Here is an 18,492-nt window from a genome sequence, read left to right as displayed (position 1 = left end):
CAACTAAAAGCTCGTTCTAAACGAAACATCTTTCATATTATCATTCGTATAGGTTTTTGACCGAACATATTCTTATTTATTGACTATACATGCTGAACACACATCAAAAGGTCTTAAAATAATAATTAAACATGCAAAAGGTCCATTTAACAAAATCTCAAAATTGTCACGTAGGTATCGATACTGACACTAGGGTATCGATAGCACCTAGAAAAACAATACCAAATTTGCGTTTTGTTTCTCAATTAAAAACTTAAAGTCTCGAAAATTATAGATACATGTCATGAAATATTAATACTTTAACCCTGAATCTCGATACTCGAGCAAAGATATTGATACCAAATCTCTATTCTGACTTCTTACATGTTTCAAAACACAGAGGTATTGATTTTACAACACGAATATCAATACCCCTGCTCCATACCTAAAAAATGCACCATACATAAGTAATTAATCCATTCCAATTTAGTTCCTAAACATCATGCATCAATTACTTCGATAAATAAATATTCAACAGCCTAATAAACAGTTCAATATCGCAAAATCTTGTTTGAGCAAGAAACGTCAATCCATCCTAATGTTCATGAACCCAAGCATAACAATAACATGTAATCCTTATAAACCAAACCAAAAACTAGCAAAACATTTAGAAGTTAACATGTTCATGAACAAGTCTATCACATTGCCTCTTCCCCAAAATGTAAATAAATAAAGAACACCTACAAAATAACAAATAGTCTTGCTTGGATCACCTCTCGGAAACCACACCGCTCACATCAACTCCCTATTAATCTGTAAGGGTTTAAAAGGAGTGGGTAAGCTTAACAAGCTTAGTGAATGCTCAAAATAACCACAATGCAAACAATTCATCAAGCATAAACGAAACACCCATATAGTATAATCTCAACAGTTCAAACTCTAGTGTCATATTATACTTTCTCATGCATTATTAATAGTTATTTTACATGGTAAACATATTCACTTTTAAGCATATATCACATTACACATATAATTACATAATGTTCAAGTACATATCACAATACTCATATAGTCGCATAACATTTAAGTATATATCGCAATACTTAAAAACAGGTTTATAGATAAATTGCATAATTGTCACATGTCATATAAACACATATCAAAATACACATATATTCATAGTTTAAGATAATTTGGCACTTGAGCTATGAAGCATAAAAGTGAGCTCTACCATTATTCATTGGATACACGGATCTCCAACACACCAAACATAGACTCATAGAGTCAAACATGTCCCAAAAGTTAAGTGTAAAGCTAGCACTCCCCTTATTTCCCCTCACATGTCCCGTTGAATGGAGCTTAGCTCACATTCCTTTATCTCTCCAACATGTCCCAAGGCCTCAATGCCCAAAATCACTGTACATATAGGTGAGTACTCATAATTCTATGGCATGCCAACTATATCCAACGGTTTCAAGATCACAAGGACAAAATATCTGAAATCAAACACATATTAGTTACCGATTATCCATGTACTATCATTGCATATTTGCATCTTTAGCAAAACACTGTCACTAACATTAAACATATACATATCATGTATACATTTTCACTTTCACAACGATTATCATAACCACATATCACATGTTATAACATCTCATCTCAATTCGCATATTCACAAGTACATAAGCACATAGTTCACAATATAACATAGGTATGAGAAAGCTTACACTCAGAATTTAGAGTAGGGGTTTAGGCTAATACCAAATTCCCAAATAACGCATTGAATCATGTCTACAAGCAATTATTCCAAACACTTACCAATTACGCTTTCATCGAAAATTTGAAAGCTCAAACTAGCTTTCCTTGCCTTTATCTCTATTCGTAGAAGGTCCTATCGAATCCAGAACTTCAACACAAAAATTTACACAACAATGCATTCAATAATCAGCTAAGTACACAACATAAGCAATAAAAAACATAAGCCTAATTTAAGTTCTCATGTAGCTGAAACCATTAACATAACCATCTTGAAATCCAGATATCTCGATCTACCTTTAATCTTTTTTCCTAAAACGAGTTTCATTCATCTAATCATTCCTCTACGACTAATTCCTAACCTTTAAACTACAATAAAATACTCAATTCATAGTATCAACTTTTTCGACATGTTTTATGGCTATTTTTCAAAAATTCATTAAAATGTTAGAAATCTTTAATGAAACTTAAAAGTAAGTTTAGAAACCTTCTAATCACATCAAAACTAATTGAAAAACACTTTGAAACATCGTTTTTTGCAAAATCTCAAATTTCACCATTAACGATCAAAGTTTCAACTTTTATTTAAAACATGTGATTTAATGCCTAAAATCTTGGTTTTAAAGACTAAATAACATTTAAAACTATTTAGGAGTTGAATCGTTACATTAGACGATAAAAAACTAAGCGTTTGATTAAAAACTCGAAAAACCCAAAAGCTTGACAATGGAGAAAACTATTGTGCTTTTCGGTGTTTTTCTTAACTTCTTTGGAGGTTTATGACTAGGAGGATGAAGAAAATCAATGGAATTAAGGTTTAGGAATCAAAATTGAGGGATTATGATGTAGAGGAGCAAAGGACAATAAAGCATAAAGGGTGAGAGAAACTATCATGGGTTTTATGAAGATGGAGGGGAAAATAGGTTATTTTTTAAAGTTTGGTTTAATTTCCTCTTAAAACTCCAAGTTTTTAATCTTTTACAAATCAGTTCTTTTTTAAAAAATAATGGTATTTAAAACTCTTTTTCAAAAATTGACTTAATTTTCTAAAAACCATAGTAAAAAACATTACCGATAACTCATGTCGCAAAATTTTGAACACTCTAAGGCTAAAATTCCTAAATTACCCGCAAAACTCGTATGCCTTATTTTGGGGTGTTACATTACTAGTTAGAATTATGGTCTTGAAACCATCATTTTCTACACCACTGTAAAATAGGTTATTACAACTCTCCCCTCTAAAGAGATTTTCATCCTTGAAAATCTTACTAGAAAAAATTTTGGGTATTACAATTTCATAGCTTCTTTCGGTTCCCAGGTGGCTTCCTCGATACCATGTATTTGCCAAAAAACCTTTACTAAAGCTATTCATTTGTTTCTCAATTCTTTAATTTCCCGAGTCAAAATTTTAACTAGTTCTCCACTGTACATCATATCCAACTGTAACTCTAATTAAACAGAAGAGATTAGGGGAAAGGGATTAGATCTGTACGGCCTCAACATTGATACGTGAAAGACATTATAAATCTTTTCGAGTTTTGATGGCAAAACCAGACTATAAGCTACTAGTCCTATTCTCTCAAGAATTTTATATGGGCCAATAAATTGCAGACTGATTTTCCCTTTTCGGCCAAAACAGATAACTTTTTTCTAGGACGATACCTTTAGGAGCACTTTATCACCAACCTAGAATTTAATATCTTTTCTTTTTAAGTCAACATGAAATTTTTGACGGTCTAAAACAGCTTTCAAACAATCTCATATAACCTTAACTTTTTCTTCGGTTTCACGGATCAAATCTATCCTAGAGTGTTCCAGCCTTACTTGGATTTGTTTTTTGTGGTTTTCATTAATGATATTATAGTCTATTCCAAAAGCATGGTTGATCATGAGGAGCACTTAAGGATTGCGCTAAGGACTTTGCGCGAGAATAGGTTATACGCCAAATTGAACAAATGTGAATTTTGGTCAAGAGAAGTGCATTTCCTTGGTCAAGTTATCTCTGCTGAAGGTATTAATGTAGATCCTAATAAATTCAAAGATGTGCTTGATTGGAATTTGCTAAAGACTGTTACAGAGGTATGCTACTTCTTGGGTTTGGCGGGTTATTACAAAAGGTTTGTAAAAGGGTTCGCCATGTTAGTAACACTCCTCATGTGATTATTAAGAAAGAAAGAGAAGTTCAAATAAACAGACGTGTGTCAAAAGAGTCTTGATATGTTGAAAGCTATTTTAACTAAAGCTTCTATCTTAGCCTAACCAGAATCTAGTATGGAGTATACAGTGTTCACGGACGCATCTCTTAATGGGTTAGGATATGTGCTAGTGTAGACAGGGAAGTTTGTGGCATATGCTTCTCGCCAGCTTAAGCCACATGAGAATAATTATCTGACTCGTGGTTTACAGCTGGTAGTAGTAGTTTTGACACTTAAGGTTTAAAGGCACTACCTTTATGGGGAGAATTTTCGTGTGTTTTCTGGTCATAAAAGTTTAAATTATCTAATGACGCAGAAGGATTTGAATCTGAGCCAACGACGTTAGGTGGAGCTCTTGAAATACTATGATCTGGCTATTGAGTACCATCTTGGAAAGGCTAATGTGGTAGTTGATCTCTATGTAGAAAGACTATGGCAACCTTAGCATCCCTTCGAGCAAATGTTTTTCTGGCTAATGATGGGTTACTTTTGGTAGAATTAACTATTCGACCTACTTTCTTATCTTAGATCTTGGACGAACAGTTGAAGGATACACAGTGCGAGGTATATAAGCAACGTTTATCGTCTAGAGAATCAACGAGTTTTAACCTAAAAAAATATGGCGAACTTCAATTTATGGGAAGGTTGTCTATGGCTAGTAGGAATGGTTTAAGACAAGCATTATTAAGAAAAAATTTTGGTCCTGATTTAGTACGAGAAACATAGGGAAAAATTCCTATCATTCGAAATAATCTAAAAGTAGTTCAAGACAGTTAGAAAGCTTATGCTGACCTAAAAAGGAAATAAATCTCTTTCGAAGTGGGTGACAAAGTATTTCTGAAGGTTTCTCCTTGGAAAAAGATCATAAGGTTCGAACATAAAGGTAAATTAAGTTTGTGTTTCATAGGACTATATGAGATTCTGGATTAAGTTGGTCCAATGGCATACTGATTGACGTTGCCACCAGAGTTATCAAAGATACATAATGTGTTTCACGTATCTATGTTAAGAAGATATCATCAAATCCAAATCATTTCGTTTAAGTTGAAGCACTGGAAGTGGAGCCAAACTTGTCCTATGAAGAGAAACCTATTCACATTTTAGCAAGGGAAGTAAAAGAGTTGAGAAGCAAAAAAAATTCCTTCAGTTAAGGTACTATGGAGAAATCATAATACATAAGAAGTCACTTAGGAAAGCGAGTTCGATGAAATGACAATATCCTTAGTTATTCACTGGTAAGAATTTTGAGGACAAAATTTTCTAAATGGGGGAGAATTGTAACAGCTCACTCGGTGGATAATATATCAACTTACTGTTTGGCATATAATTGTTTATGCTAAGAGTAGAAAATGAATAAGCTGGTAGAGTATTTGTTTTTGGTTGTGAGTTTAGCGTATTCTATAGGATTCACCATTTGATGAACTCTAGGTTTTGGTGAACTTTAGGGTTTGGCTGACTCTCCTTTTAAAGTATCTGCCAACCCCAAATGTTTGGGCGAGCTCGTTAGTTCACAGCTCGATAAGTTTACTTTTATGGTTAATATATGTTATGATGATGTGGTAAGTGAAGATAGAGTTTAGTTAGAATTGAACTAGAATACTATTGATGATTTGATGCTTAATTAATTATTCTCAAATTTCTAGAGCGATCGTGGAATCCTCTGACTTCCTACTAAGTTTTTTTCCTGTGTGTCTCTCTATAAGGATATCAGAATAGCTAGTTTGCATGTTTTTTTTTGCTTCTTCTTCTTCTTCTTTACATTTCTCCTGAAGCTTTAGAAATTCTAAGTTCGCATCTTTAGCAAGGAGTTTCTAGTACTTAGCTGACTCCATTGTAAACATTAGATTACTGGTAATTTCTAGTAAACCCTTAGGTCATTTTTAAAGAAATTTACGTGTTTACAATAATGCACGCATAGCATTTAGAATTGTTCTTGAGGGAGGAAACCTCTTAATTCTGGGTTTCATGCTACCGATTGGGTTGCATGTTGCCAATTCATGCATACATGTCAAATTTAGATAGTTTTATAATTTGATAAATGTGTTTGTCTCTCTTTTATCTCAAGAAGCTAACGAAGGTCCAAGCAACAATGGTAAAGGACTTGCTGAGTAGGTTATTGTGTTAGACTTTCTGGTGAGTTCCTTCTTATTCTATGTGTTGTAAATTCTATTGTTGTATAAATTCTGCAAGGCAACTGTTCCTTCTCAGCAATGTAAATGGGTGTTAGTTTTGTGGTGTTCAACCAATATTATCAGTGTGGGTATGGTCTGTTATGTTTCGATGTGTAACACCCTCGTTACTACACAAGCTAGTACCACCAATATGTGATATGTGATATGTGAGACATGATGATGAAGAAGGGGAATATGTTTATGAAGCCTTTGTTAGGATAGCTATATTGCAAACCGAACTGGTAGATCACGAGAAAACATATACGACTGAACATATATGATATGAAGAGTTAAGAGGGTGTGTACATATGATTACGATTGGGCGATGTGATTCTAATTGTGAATTTTGGGTACGAGGCTGGCATAAGGATGGGTTGTGTATAAGTTATGTTTAAGTTGGTGGAGTGTAACCGCCCAGGTGTCGGGCTAATTTGGCGTATTTAGTCTATCTGTTTTCTATGAACACCATTAGACGTATTATGATTATGGTGTTTGAAACTCTCTGAAATGTTGTGTGTACTTCTGATATTAAAGCTAGTTTATTAGTAGTATCACTATATAATAGTTGAGTTTTTCTGGAGCTCACTAAGTTCATTGAACTTATTTTGTTATCCTTTCCTTCTCAAGCATGCTGATTAAAGGACGTGATTCTATTGAAGGGACTACGCTAGAGAATTGTTGATTGTGAGCCATCTGTTTAATTCTTTATCATGCATAATCTTTGTGGGGGTGGCGTGTAGACTTGTTTTGTAACCAACTTGTATAACAAACTATCATTTTTGTCAAGATACGTTTTATGAGAAACTTTGTAAACCTTTGATGTATGTAATTTAATATATATTGTTCTATAAGATTGTCTCATTGACATATATGTCAAATGATTTTGAATGTCATTTTAACCGTCAATGATGCATTTGAAACTATTGTATGGATTTAAATCATCTTACGTTTTATATAATCTGTTTACTTATATTTAAGGCTTCCGCCAAATGTTTTATCTAGAAATATTTTATTTGGCGTAACATTGATTTGATTGTTTCGTATTGTTATACTGAGGGTTACGTCAAGAATTTGATACTTTTTTAAAAAAATTGTTCATAAAATCATATGATTTAAGTTGTGGCACTCTCTATTTGAATTTGATGATCGGGTTGGGTAGGGAGTATCACACGGCAAGGGAGTCAAAAGAGGAAAGGAAAAAGGTAAGGAGTGAAACAAAGGAAAGTAAAGTAAAGGAAAGAAGGGGGAACATGTGGAGTGGAAAAAGGAGTAAGAAGGGAAAGTAGAGCAAAATATGGGAGGAAAGAATCTCCCTTGCAAGGGGAATTGGACTTGGGTCACAAGGGAAACTTAGTTTACTCTTAACCACTTGGCTACAACTCACACTTATTCAAGAATTAACGGTAACTAAATTTAGATGGTGTATGACATAGACTTTTAACCAAGCCCTTTATAATTTAATCCAACCCAATACATATTTTTCTATTTCCAAAAATAAATATTAATTAATTAATTAATTCAAATAAATTAATTTTCCAATTAAATAATTTTCTCAACCCAATTCTAGTTCCGCTAAAGTCATGATAATTTTACTGTAAAAGAATCTATGAGAAAATATATTTAATTTTCATATTCAACCAATTCTCAATGACCAATTAATTTAATTCCATTTTTGAACTTCAATTATTTAATAAATAATAATTTGAAAGAATTAAATTAATTCTCAGATCATTTCCATACTTAGTGAGGAACCACATTCATTTCCTAATGTAACTCATTTCTCTAACATTATCATTTTCATCCATTTTTGTTCATTCGATTCTACATGCAATTCATTTATGGTTTTAGTGAGCTAGTGGAAGGACTGATTGGACATATGTAATTATGGATAAATTATTTATAATTAAGTTCCAACTTTTCGCCTATTAATTATAAACTAATTTAGTCACGCAGTCATTTCACTATAATATCATGACTAAGATCTCTCTAATTAAATAACATTACAAAAGCTACTCGATCATTGCTTGTCCAATGATATTGTCATATAGTGTGACCCTCATAGGATATCATTAATCTCTTTGAGATAAATTTATTCTCCCAATATGATCCTATTTTGTCTCATGGTAACTAGTACATCTTTCTTCATGAAAATTCAATTACATTCAAATGATAATTAAGTCATTTATCACAAAGACAAACGACCCGTGGCCACATTTAATTTCCATCTATCATGCAATACCAATGAAAGGATATCATTTACCCATTTCTTGGGCTATGAATTTCACTATTGTGAATTACATTACATACTATAGAAGTCGTACACCCAACACACCAGCTTTCAGTTCCTTATCTATTTTAACTCAAGCTTTTACTTACATCAAATTATATGAGTCGCCCATACATAGTCCATCATCTACTTAGAATTAAGGTATTTCACATTATGAATGCCACAAGTGAATAAATCCATAAAAGGATTCAGGAACTACTCTACTTGGGTTCTATTTGGTGTACTATCAGTTTAGTTAATCAAATCTATGTCTCTATCTTCTAAAAGTCATCCGCTCAATGCTCAAGACAAAGCATCTCCCCAATTGGACTTGATAGACAGAATATTAGTCTTGTAATCTGTTTTTTTTCGATTAGATTAAGGACATGTTTAGGTTCATCTACTAATACAAGTTGCATTTTCGTATTATAATCCAACAACGTAATACCATTTAATATTAGTTAAACATTAAATAACTAGTGAGCCAATATTTGATTTTCTTGCAAAAACCATTGAGGACAATATAAAAAAAGGGTATTAATGTAATTTATGGATCATTTTAGTAAACCAATCTGTTCAAAAAAAATATAATTGTACATAGACGAAAATACCACACGACACTAGATCCAACATCTACTAGCTAGGAGTTTTGAGAAACGCAAAGAGACCTTGAGAATGCAAAATATGACTCATCTACTTCACTAGGGCTAGTGAGAGGCTATTGGAATTGGTTCCATAACTGTAGTATATTCGTTTGTATACCTGTATTTTTTCGAACAAATTGGTTTAATAAAATTATTCATGAATTACATTAATACCCTTTGTATATTGTCCTCAATAGTTTTTGCACACAAAGCGAAATGGAAGAAAATATTAACTCACTGGTTATCTAATGTTTAACTAATACTAAGCAATATTACGTGGTCGGATCGTAATACAAAAAGACTTGTATTAGTAGATGAACCTAAACATAATCTTAGTCTAATCGAAAATGAGAAAACAAATTGAAAGGATAATATTTTGTCTATCAAGTCCAATTGGGGAGATTCGTTGTCTTGAGCATTAGAGCGGATAACTCTTAGAAGTTAGAGACATAGATGTAACTGACTAGAATGGCAGTACATCGGATAAGACTCAAGTAGAATAGATTTTGAATTCATTTATGGATTTATTCACTTATGGCATTCATAGTGTGGCATAACTTAATTCTGAGTAGATGATGGACTATGTATGCATGAGTCGTATACTTTGATGCAAGTAAAAGCTTGAGTTCAAATATATAAGGAACCAAAAGCTAGTGTGTTGGGTATACAACTTTTGTTGTATGTAACACCATTCACAATAGTGGAATTCAAAGCCAAATAAATGGGTAAATGATATTCTCTCATTCGCATTACATGATAGATGAAAAGTAAACGTGGTCACAGGTCGTTTGTCTTTGTGATGAATAACTTAATTACTATTCGATAGTAATTGACTTTTCATGAAAGAAGATGTAATGGTTATCATGAGATAAAATAGAATCATGCTGGGAGAGGATTTATCCCAAAGAGATTATGGATATCCTATGAAGGTAATACACTTATGACAATGTCATTGAACGAGCACTGATTGAGTAGCTTCCGTAATGGTATGTAATTGGGGAGAGTTTAGATATGATACTATAGTTGAATGACTTCATGACTAAATGAGTTTGTAATTAATACGCGAAAAGTTGGAACTTAATTATAAATCATTTGAGTCCTAATTACATATGCCCAACCGATCCCTCTGTTAGCTCGTTGAAATCATAACTGAATTGCATTTAGAATAAAATGAACAGGAATTGATAGAAATGATAAAGTTAGAGAAATGAGTTACATTCGGAAATGAATGTGGTTTCTCACTAAGTACGAAAATTACCTGAGAATTAATTTAATTTTTTTAAATTATTATTTAATTAAATTATTGAAGTTCAAAAATAGAATTAAATTAATTGGTCATTGGGAATTCGTTGAAAATGAAAATTAAATATATTTTTCTCATAGATTCTTTTGCAATAAAGTTGTCATGACTTTAACGAAATTAAAATTGGTTTGAGAAAATTATTTAATTGGAAAACTAATTAATTTAAATTATTAAATAATATTTATTTTGGGAAATAGAAAAACATGTATTTAGTTTGATTAAATTATAAAGTGTTAGGTTAAAAGTCTTAAAAGCATGTATAATTGGACTAATACAGGAGAGGCCCAAAACCCCTCATAATGTGTATGGGGGGCGGCAACCCTAGTATAATTAATACGATTAGCCGTCCCTCTCTCCTAGTAGAAATAGGGGACTTGTTTTTCTATCGGATAAGTATCATTTGTATTCTACTAGTTCAACCATCTCTCCCCACTTTGAGATATTATAAATTATATTTTTTAGGAATAACAATTCTACCGATTTCTATAGAGAGAAATATTTAATTTCCTACTGAAAATAATTTTTTTATATTTAATTCATGATTGTTATATAAAAATTATAGCAAAATTAAATTTCTAAATTACAAAATATAACTTGTAAAACACCATTAAATTTTATATAAAAAATGTGAAGAAGTTTAATTCCACGAATACTTTTTTCTTTTCTTGCTATGTACAAATTTTTGTGATGTGAATATATTAAAAACTTAAAAACTTTGTAATAATATATATATAAGGATAAAAATATATAATTTAAATATTTCATAATTTAAAAATTATATTTATTAAACTATAAATTATAAATATATTAAACATATTTTATATTTTAAATTCAATACTTAATTTTCAATTGACTTTTCAACAAATTTTATATTTTAAATTCGATGATCAAACAGTAGGTTTATAAGAAAATGGTTCTAATAGGGATATAATAATTTATTAATTACCAGGTAATGCTATTTATTAATTACCACAAATAAATATAAAGCTGATCTGATCAAAGTGATAAATATTACTATAACATAAAATTCAAGCCTCTCAAATTATGGAAACGTGATCAAACCCTCTAGGCTTGAATTGTTGATCCATGATCAAAGCGGGGCAAGAGGGGCCTCACTTTTAACTTCTTCCTTGCTTGGGGCATCATTTGATTTATGCTCAGCCTCCTGTTTTGGGGTAGCCTCCACCTTATCTTCAGCATTCTTGTCGTCGGCTTTAGCGTCATCCTCCGCTGGTTTCACGCTCTTACCAGCGTCTGTTTCTGCAGAAACAGCCGTTTGAGCCTCCTTTTCCGGTTCAGAACCATCTACCGCAGGTTTCTCAATCTGACTCTCACCTCCGTTAGTGTTGCTCTGCATTTAGTTAGAGATATGGATGACAAATAGTTTATAATGAATTAACATCATACAACTTGAAGGTACTTAGTGTAATTTATGTACCTGAGCAGTGGTGTCAGAGCTTATAGGAGCGTCGGCAGGGCCGTCGAACTCCTTAGGTTTGCTCGCACAGCCTCCCATGGTAGGTTTGGAGTTTGGGGATTAAAGGGTGCGCGAGTTTCTGGAGGTCGTCGGATTGTAGTTGGTTGGGGATGCTTTTAGATGCGGAGATGGAATCGAAGGTGAGGCAAGGAAGGAACGGAAGCCAATCCATTAATATAGTAAAAGGAGCTTCGAATATTTAGGAAATATTGTAGCCCCATCTATTTTTGACATTGTCAGTTGGCGTATAGACGGTGCCGCTTACTTTTCTCGCCCGCATTTCATGCCTGAGACGTCACAACTTTGTGCTCAAAATGCTATTCGATTCAACTGAAAAACCTTAGAATTTCACAAGAGCACCCGGAGGAAAGTTGTGGCAATTATACACCTATGCTTCAGGAATTGAGAAATTTTACATAATTAATATTCACTAAATTCTCGTATTCTCGTATATGATTTAAAACGGAATAAAGTCAATAACTTATTCTATTTTAATCACTATCGTCAATGGAAAGATGAGCTGTTTTTAAAAATGGTATAATAACTTCAACATTTATGTATAGTGTCAATTTGATTTTGAATCTAAAAAATTTAACCCTTAATATTTATATAGCATGTCAATTTAGTCTTGAATCTAAAAATATTAACCATTAACATTTAAATATTATGTAATTTGATAACATTTCATAAAATTCACGCTTTAATCATTTAACCGCTCAAATTTTGAAAACTAATCAATTCAATTACTTGAAAAAAATACACACACTAAATTCAAGTCTAACAGTTTAAAAAATAAATAAAATTTTAATTTGCTTTACAGCCAACTCAAACTAACAAAAAAATGAATTAACCGTCATTGAAAGATACCTAGTTCTTTGCCATTTGAAGTACAAGGAAACAAATATATTTAGGAATTATCTAATTTAATTATAAACATAATTTTCTATAATATTTTTGTTTTGATTTCTAATTTACACATTTTATATTGAATGATATTTTCATGTAAAAATAAGACAATTTGATAATTGCAAACAATGAGGGTTAAATTTAAAAAGGACTAAATTAGTATAATGAGTAAACATTGATTACTAAATTTATTATTATATTAAATTTAAAAACTGTCGCATTAAATGGTTGATAAAAGATTTTGAATGGTTAAAAATATATGTATGAATGATTACCAAGACAAGGGATTAGACAACGTTCCTAGATCTTGCATGTGAAGCTTTGCACTTGAAACCGTTATAGTAACATTAGGAAAAACAAAAATAAGAGAAAAATAAAGAAAAAAAGAAGTTTTACTTTATTTAGGGTATAGGTAGAGTGTAGGATGAAGTTTCTTCACTTGGGCAACACAGGTGTTCCGTTCCTGAAAACTTTTTAACCTTTAGTTGGATTCTTGAGACAATCAAAGATAACTATATCCGTCCTACATGACATGGCAGTTCTAAACACTTGGCAAATGAATGAGCATCCTTTCATCAAATTCTAAAAATCCCTTAAATCCTTGACTTCCTTTTGGTAATTTTCAGAACCTTTTAACTACTACCAAAGACGTGCCCGTACAAGAACCCCAGAAACAAAATCTGGTTTTCAGGCAATGGGAATTTGGGTAAAATCACTTCTATTCTTTCTTCTTGGAGCTCTGAAGTGAAAATCCTACTTCACCAACATGATTTGTGTCCCTTGCTTCCACAGCTCTGGGGTTAGGGATTTCGCCTTCAGTCTCTCCAGGAGGAGCATGCTTTGTGCTTCTGGATAGCTCAAGAGAATTGTTTACATGAGAATCACCAGTAGAAGAATTGCTCACCAGGTTTTTGTACATGGTGAGAGCTTGGGCAATCATGTTGGCAGGGTTTGCAGCTGAACTAGGAAGTAACATTGTTGTACCCTAACAAATGAACAAAAAGGCCAAGTTCAAGCAGGATGATAGAATGAATAAACTTTGACAACATTACCACTTGCAATAACAAGTCTGAGATCTCCCTTTTACCTCCTTGGCAATATTGCTGAAGGCTTGAATGTACTGCTCTGCAATCCTCAAACTTGCAGCCTGTGAGAGAGACCATAATGTTGAGTCCCATTTTTACTTAGGGTGGGAATGAAAGGGTACCTCTCATCCACAAATAACTTCAGCTTAACAAATTATGATTCATATAGCACTAACAAATCAGAAACGTTATATATGAGCAAAAAATTCTCCTTCAAATAACAAATCCTTTTGAGCAGCACTGCAGGTTCATTTAAGGGTTCTCTCTCTCCCTCTGAGAGTAATCATTCTCCCCAAGTGCATACAGGGAATACATTGAATATCTCCTAAGATCTAGCTATCGTTGTACAAACAATTGAACCAAACTGGAAATGACAAAGTAAGAACAGGCAACATCGCTTTGTTTAGGTTAAATTCTGCTATTAGTCCCTATACTTTGCAAAAGTTGTGGATTTAATCCCTATACTGTTCGAATTGGCAAATTTTAGTTCCTGTACTTTTCAAATTTTGAAGTTTTAGTTTTGGCCTAAACAGTAGCAGTTAAGTTCATCTTAGTTCAATTCAATTACGAGTCCTCTACTATCCATACGGTGGTAATTTAGTCCATATCCTCCAATTGGATCATACTAAGCCCCCATAGTTTTTGAATTTTTAAATTACAATCTTGATGCAAATGACAGTCATTAATGTATTCATTGGAATTTTAGTGAGTAATGTGAAAATAACAAACTGACATGGCATTACACATGATAATATGTTTGGCGCATCAGATTCTAGAAATAGCACAACTTAATTTAATGAATTTAATAGTTATTGTTTGGTGAGGATTGAAATTTTCAAATTTGAAAAGTGCAAGGACTAAAAGTGACAAATTACAGTATAAGAATTAAATCCACAACTTTCGTAAAATACAGGGACTAATAACAGAATTTAACCCTTTTTGACATTGATAAGTATCCCGATGGGGTCAATATGTCTACAAACTTCTATATCATGGAAATTCATCATACCATAGAAGTAGTAAGGTAAATCTTGTTAAATTCCTCCTCTAATAGTTTGAGGTTAGGTAGCATAAATGGGTATAAATTTAGCACTTATTAAGTAGACATCCAATGACAAGATGGAAACTCACCTCCACTCCCCCATTTTCCTTCAATGACTGAGACACCAAGGCAATTCCTTTAGCAGTAGCTTGTGCTCTAGCAAGGATTGCTTCTGCCTCACCTGATAAATGAGTTTGTCAAGAAGGAAATTTTGAAGACATCAAGGGAAGATGCAACAAAGCCAGTAAACAGGAGTGCAGGAACAATAACAAACCCAGATGGTTGCCCAATCAGTTTGGGTTGCCCATGAGGAGAAATCATGATAATTCAAATACATAAATAATCAAAATTCATCACCCACATCCACTAATATTACAATCCATGAAAAGCCCCATAAATTTTTTACTTAATGATGTTTACAGGCTGATGATCACTAACCTTGTGCTCGGTTAACCTGATCCATTCTTGCAGCTTCAGATGCTAAGATCACAGCACTTTTCCTACCATCAGCAATATTTATATTGGACTGTCGTTCTCCTGTTAGAATTAACATACATGCATAAATCATACTGTCTAAGTACTATTAAATAAGATGGTATTGTGCCAGTAGGCAATAGACACTACCTTAGCTTAAAAAGGAAAAGAAATATTACCTTCAGATTCAAGAACTTGAGCTCTCTTTTTACGCTCTGCTTCTGCTTGCATCTCCATAGCTGCCCTTACTCCACGGGGTGGAGATATATCCCCTGCGATGACAAAGAAGCGAATTATATACAAAGGATGTATTGGTAACAAAGAGAATACCAAAATCCAAACATTGCTAAACCATACTCACTTATCTCATAACGGAGACATTGCAGGCCCCAGTCTTTTGCGGCCACATTGATGGCCTCCTGTAACACTCATATAATTTCAAAAGAATCATCTTTTTTACCTTAAGAGGGGTAGAAAAGTGCATGGCGCATTTGAGATTTTTATGATGCAATATTAGTACAAGAATAATATTGGCTCTTTCAAACTTTTTTGGGCACCACCAGAATCACTTGTTGGCTGAAAATTATTAGATAATTAATAAACTAGCTAAAAGAAATACAACACATCAAGAGTACACTAGTCAATAACAGGCACAACAAGCTTTGACACAGAGGTTAATCATATAAACTCATTGACCTTAACCCATTGTTTGGGGCCATCAGAGGAATAGTATATACATATATCACAAAAAGAGTAAACATCACTCGGATTTCCAAATAAAAGCAAACAATTGGAAAATAGACTAGTTATTCACAATGCCTACTTCCACACTGTTGCACAAAATCAGTCATATTTATAGTTCATCTAAAAAGATTAAAGATATGTGGAGAGCCTCAACCAATTTCTACTTATCACATAATTGATCTGGAATCAGAAATACGCCATAAACTCAAATTTTTGAATGATGGGTTTATTCATGTGATGAGAAAAAAATACATACGGGAGAATCAAACAAAGAAAACGAACCACAATCTTTTCGTTGAGAGTGTCCCTCTCTTCGAAGGTCTTGTCGAGAGTAATTTTACCAAGCTCGCTACGCATGGTAGTTTGAGCAAGCTGAATGACAGCATAGATTGGGTTCTCCACGCCATAGGAGGCAAGTTTGGGGTCCACAATCTGCAAGGTTCCAAAACAAGTTTTAGAGCAAAGATTTCAAAATTGAGCAAATGGGAAAAGAAGAGACTGAAGTGAAAGACCTTGACATAAAGAACGCCATCGATGAGAATGCTGACATTGTCTTTGGTAATAGCGGATTGGTCCGGGATAGGAATGGCTTCTTCCTTGAGGGAGTGAACATAGGCAATTCGATCCACCAATGGGATTAGGAAATGTATCCCAGACGGCAGCGTTTTCAAGTATTTTCCGAATCTTTCTATCACGTAGGCTTTCTTCTCCGGTACGATGCGGATGCCCCAGTTTACAGGAGGAGAAGTCTCGTACCTACAAATTGAACCCCCCAAAAAAAGGTTAGAAATGAGATTTGAAATCATTTCTTGGGGTTGTAGAATAAAGTAAAAAATAAATGTACAAATATCAAACTACCTGAAGCTAGGGTCGCGGCCGGTACGAAGATGGCGAACGGTGGTTGCGAAAGGCGGAGCTGAAGAAGAATGCTGGCGGATAACGGCAGTTGAGAAGGAGGATTCCTGGAGATATCTAAGAGTTGTTACGGCGTTTTTCAGGGAACCCACTCTCAACATCTTACTCATTTCGGTTTTTCAAGGACTGATTGATTTTCCGTTTTCCCGTTCAAGAGAGAGAGTGGTAAAACCCTAGTAAAACCTTGGTTTGAATTGGAAAATCATAATCTTTTTCTTTTTCCTCTGCAACTCTGAGAGTCTTCGTCCATTCTCCGACAAACATTCAATGGGTCGGGCTTTGCCCATTTTTCTTTAAGCCCAAACTACAACGCAGCTTTCCTTTTCCCTTTTTCTTTACTAGTTTTATTATATTTTGTTGAGATAAGAATGGTTGTTCTGTTGTTTTCTTCTTACTAATTTCCTGTAAGAAACATCCATGTTCACTAATAGACATCCTAACGTAATTTCCCCCATATTTTGCAAACTTCAAATTTACTAAAATGAAAAACAAATAATTAAATAAAATTGAACCCTTAAATTCAGTTGCTATGATGCTTTTATACATCCCCTTAATCATTTTGTACTTTTATAATTTATTCAGGATAAATGCAAGATGGATGGATTCGGATGGATAGATCAAACTAGGCGAATCAATAGAATAGAAATTGGTGATCTGACCGGTTCAACCACCGATCTGTTTATAAAGATATTGAATAAATATTAAATATATATATAAACTTTGGTTTAATGTACAAATTTATACATAAAATTTATTTTATCCAATTTTATACATGAAGCATTAATAGCGGTGGTTAAAGCCCTTTATTGACACCCACAGTCAGGATTCAAATTCTATTGATGTAATTTCCCTTCTCCGAATTTTTAACTTGACTTTGTACCAAAAAAAAACATAATTATCAATATAGTATTATTTTAAAATTATATCTTGCATAAACAAATAATTATATTTATCTAATATAAAAATAACTTGATATATTATTTCTTTAAATGTGTATAATTGAATCAAAATAAAAAAAAAATATGAATACATTTAAACCACAATCAAAGTTTCAAGTAATATTTTAGATTGGATTGGGATAAATTTAAGAAACTATGGATGCCTGCCATGGGCTAAGGTTCCTGGGCTACCCTTTTTGGTTTGATAGAAGGGCTTATGGGAAAATAGGAACTTATTTGTCTTTCAAGGTTTATCATGGAGTCTAATGGAGACCATTAAGGTATCAGTATGTTGGGTAAGACAGTACAATGCCATCCATGCGTGGGATTCGTCTAAAGATTCATATGTAGAGTTTGAGCAATTCTTAGGAGTAGTATTAGTATGTTTATTTATTATAGCTAGGTGTTTTTTCACTAAAAGAACTAGCCAAACAGAAATAAACGAGAGGATAAAATGAATTTCTTTCTCTTGTATTCAAAATTGCTTACTTCTGAATTCTCAACTTACAGTATTTATAGACTTTGTTGACTAGTCTAAACTTCTCAACAACCTTACCAGACTCATAACTAATTAACACCTGTAGAAAACTCCGAA

At 33.1% G+C, this 18,492-nt stretch overlaps 2 protein-coding genes across 2 annotated transcripts; both read right to left on the bottom strand.

The window, feature by feature from the left end:
* Positions 1 to 11,250: 11,250 nt before the first annotated feature.
* On the bottom strand, positions 11,251 to 12,316 carry LOC107912246 (cytochrome c1). The gene is made up of 2 exons (XM_016840332.2): positions 11,755 to 12,316; positions 11,251 to 11,667 (listed from the first exon to the last, which is right to left on the bottom strand). The coding sequence occupies exons 1-2, from the start codon at positions 11,830 to 11,832 to the stop codon at positions 11,407 to 11,409; spliced, it is 339 nt and encodes a 112-aa protein (XP_016695821.2). The 5' UTR covers positions 11,833 to 12,316; the 3' UTR covers positions 11,251 to 11,406.
* Positions 12,317 to 13,073: 757 nt separating this feature from the next.
* LOC107912256 (stomatin-like protein 2, mitochondrial) lies at positions 13,074 to 17,273 on the bottom strand. Its single transcript, XM_016840343.2, has 9 exons — positions 16,903 to 17,273; positions 16,557 to 16,800; positions 16,327 to 16,476; positions 15,662 to 15,719; positions 15,480 to 15,572; positions 15,265 to 15,363; positions 14,916 to 15,007; positions 13,787 to 13,846; positions 13,074 to 13,684 (listed from the first exon to the last, which is right to left on the bottom strand). Exons 1-9 carry the CDS (start codon positions 17,067 to 17,069, stop codon positions 13,418 to 13,420), a joined length of 1,230 nt encoding a protein of 409 aa, XP_016695832.1. The 5' UTR covers positions 17,070 to 17,273; the 3' UTR covers positions 13,074 to 13,417.
* Between the last annotated feature and the right edge of the window lie 1,219 nt (positions 17,274 to 18,492).

The sequence above is a fragment of the Gossypium hirsutum genome, chromosome D08 (assembly GCF_007990345.1).
Source record: "Gossypium hirsutum isolate 1008001.06 chromosome D08, Gossypium_hirsutum_v2.1, whole genome shotgun sequence".
NCBI classification, from domain to species: Eukaryota; Viridiplantae; Streptophyta; class Magnoliopsida; order Malvales; family Malvaceae; genus Gossypium; species Gossypium hirsutum.
Note: the sequence above shows the minus strand (reverse complement) of the source record. Positions and strands in the feature narration are given on the sequence as shown.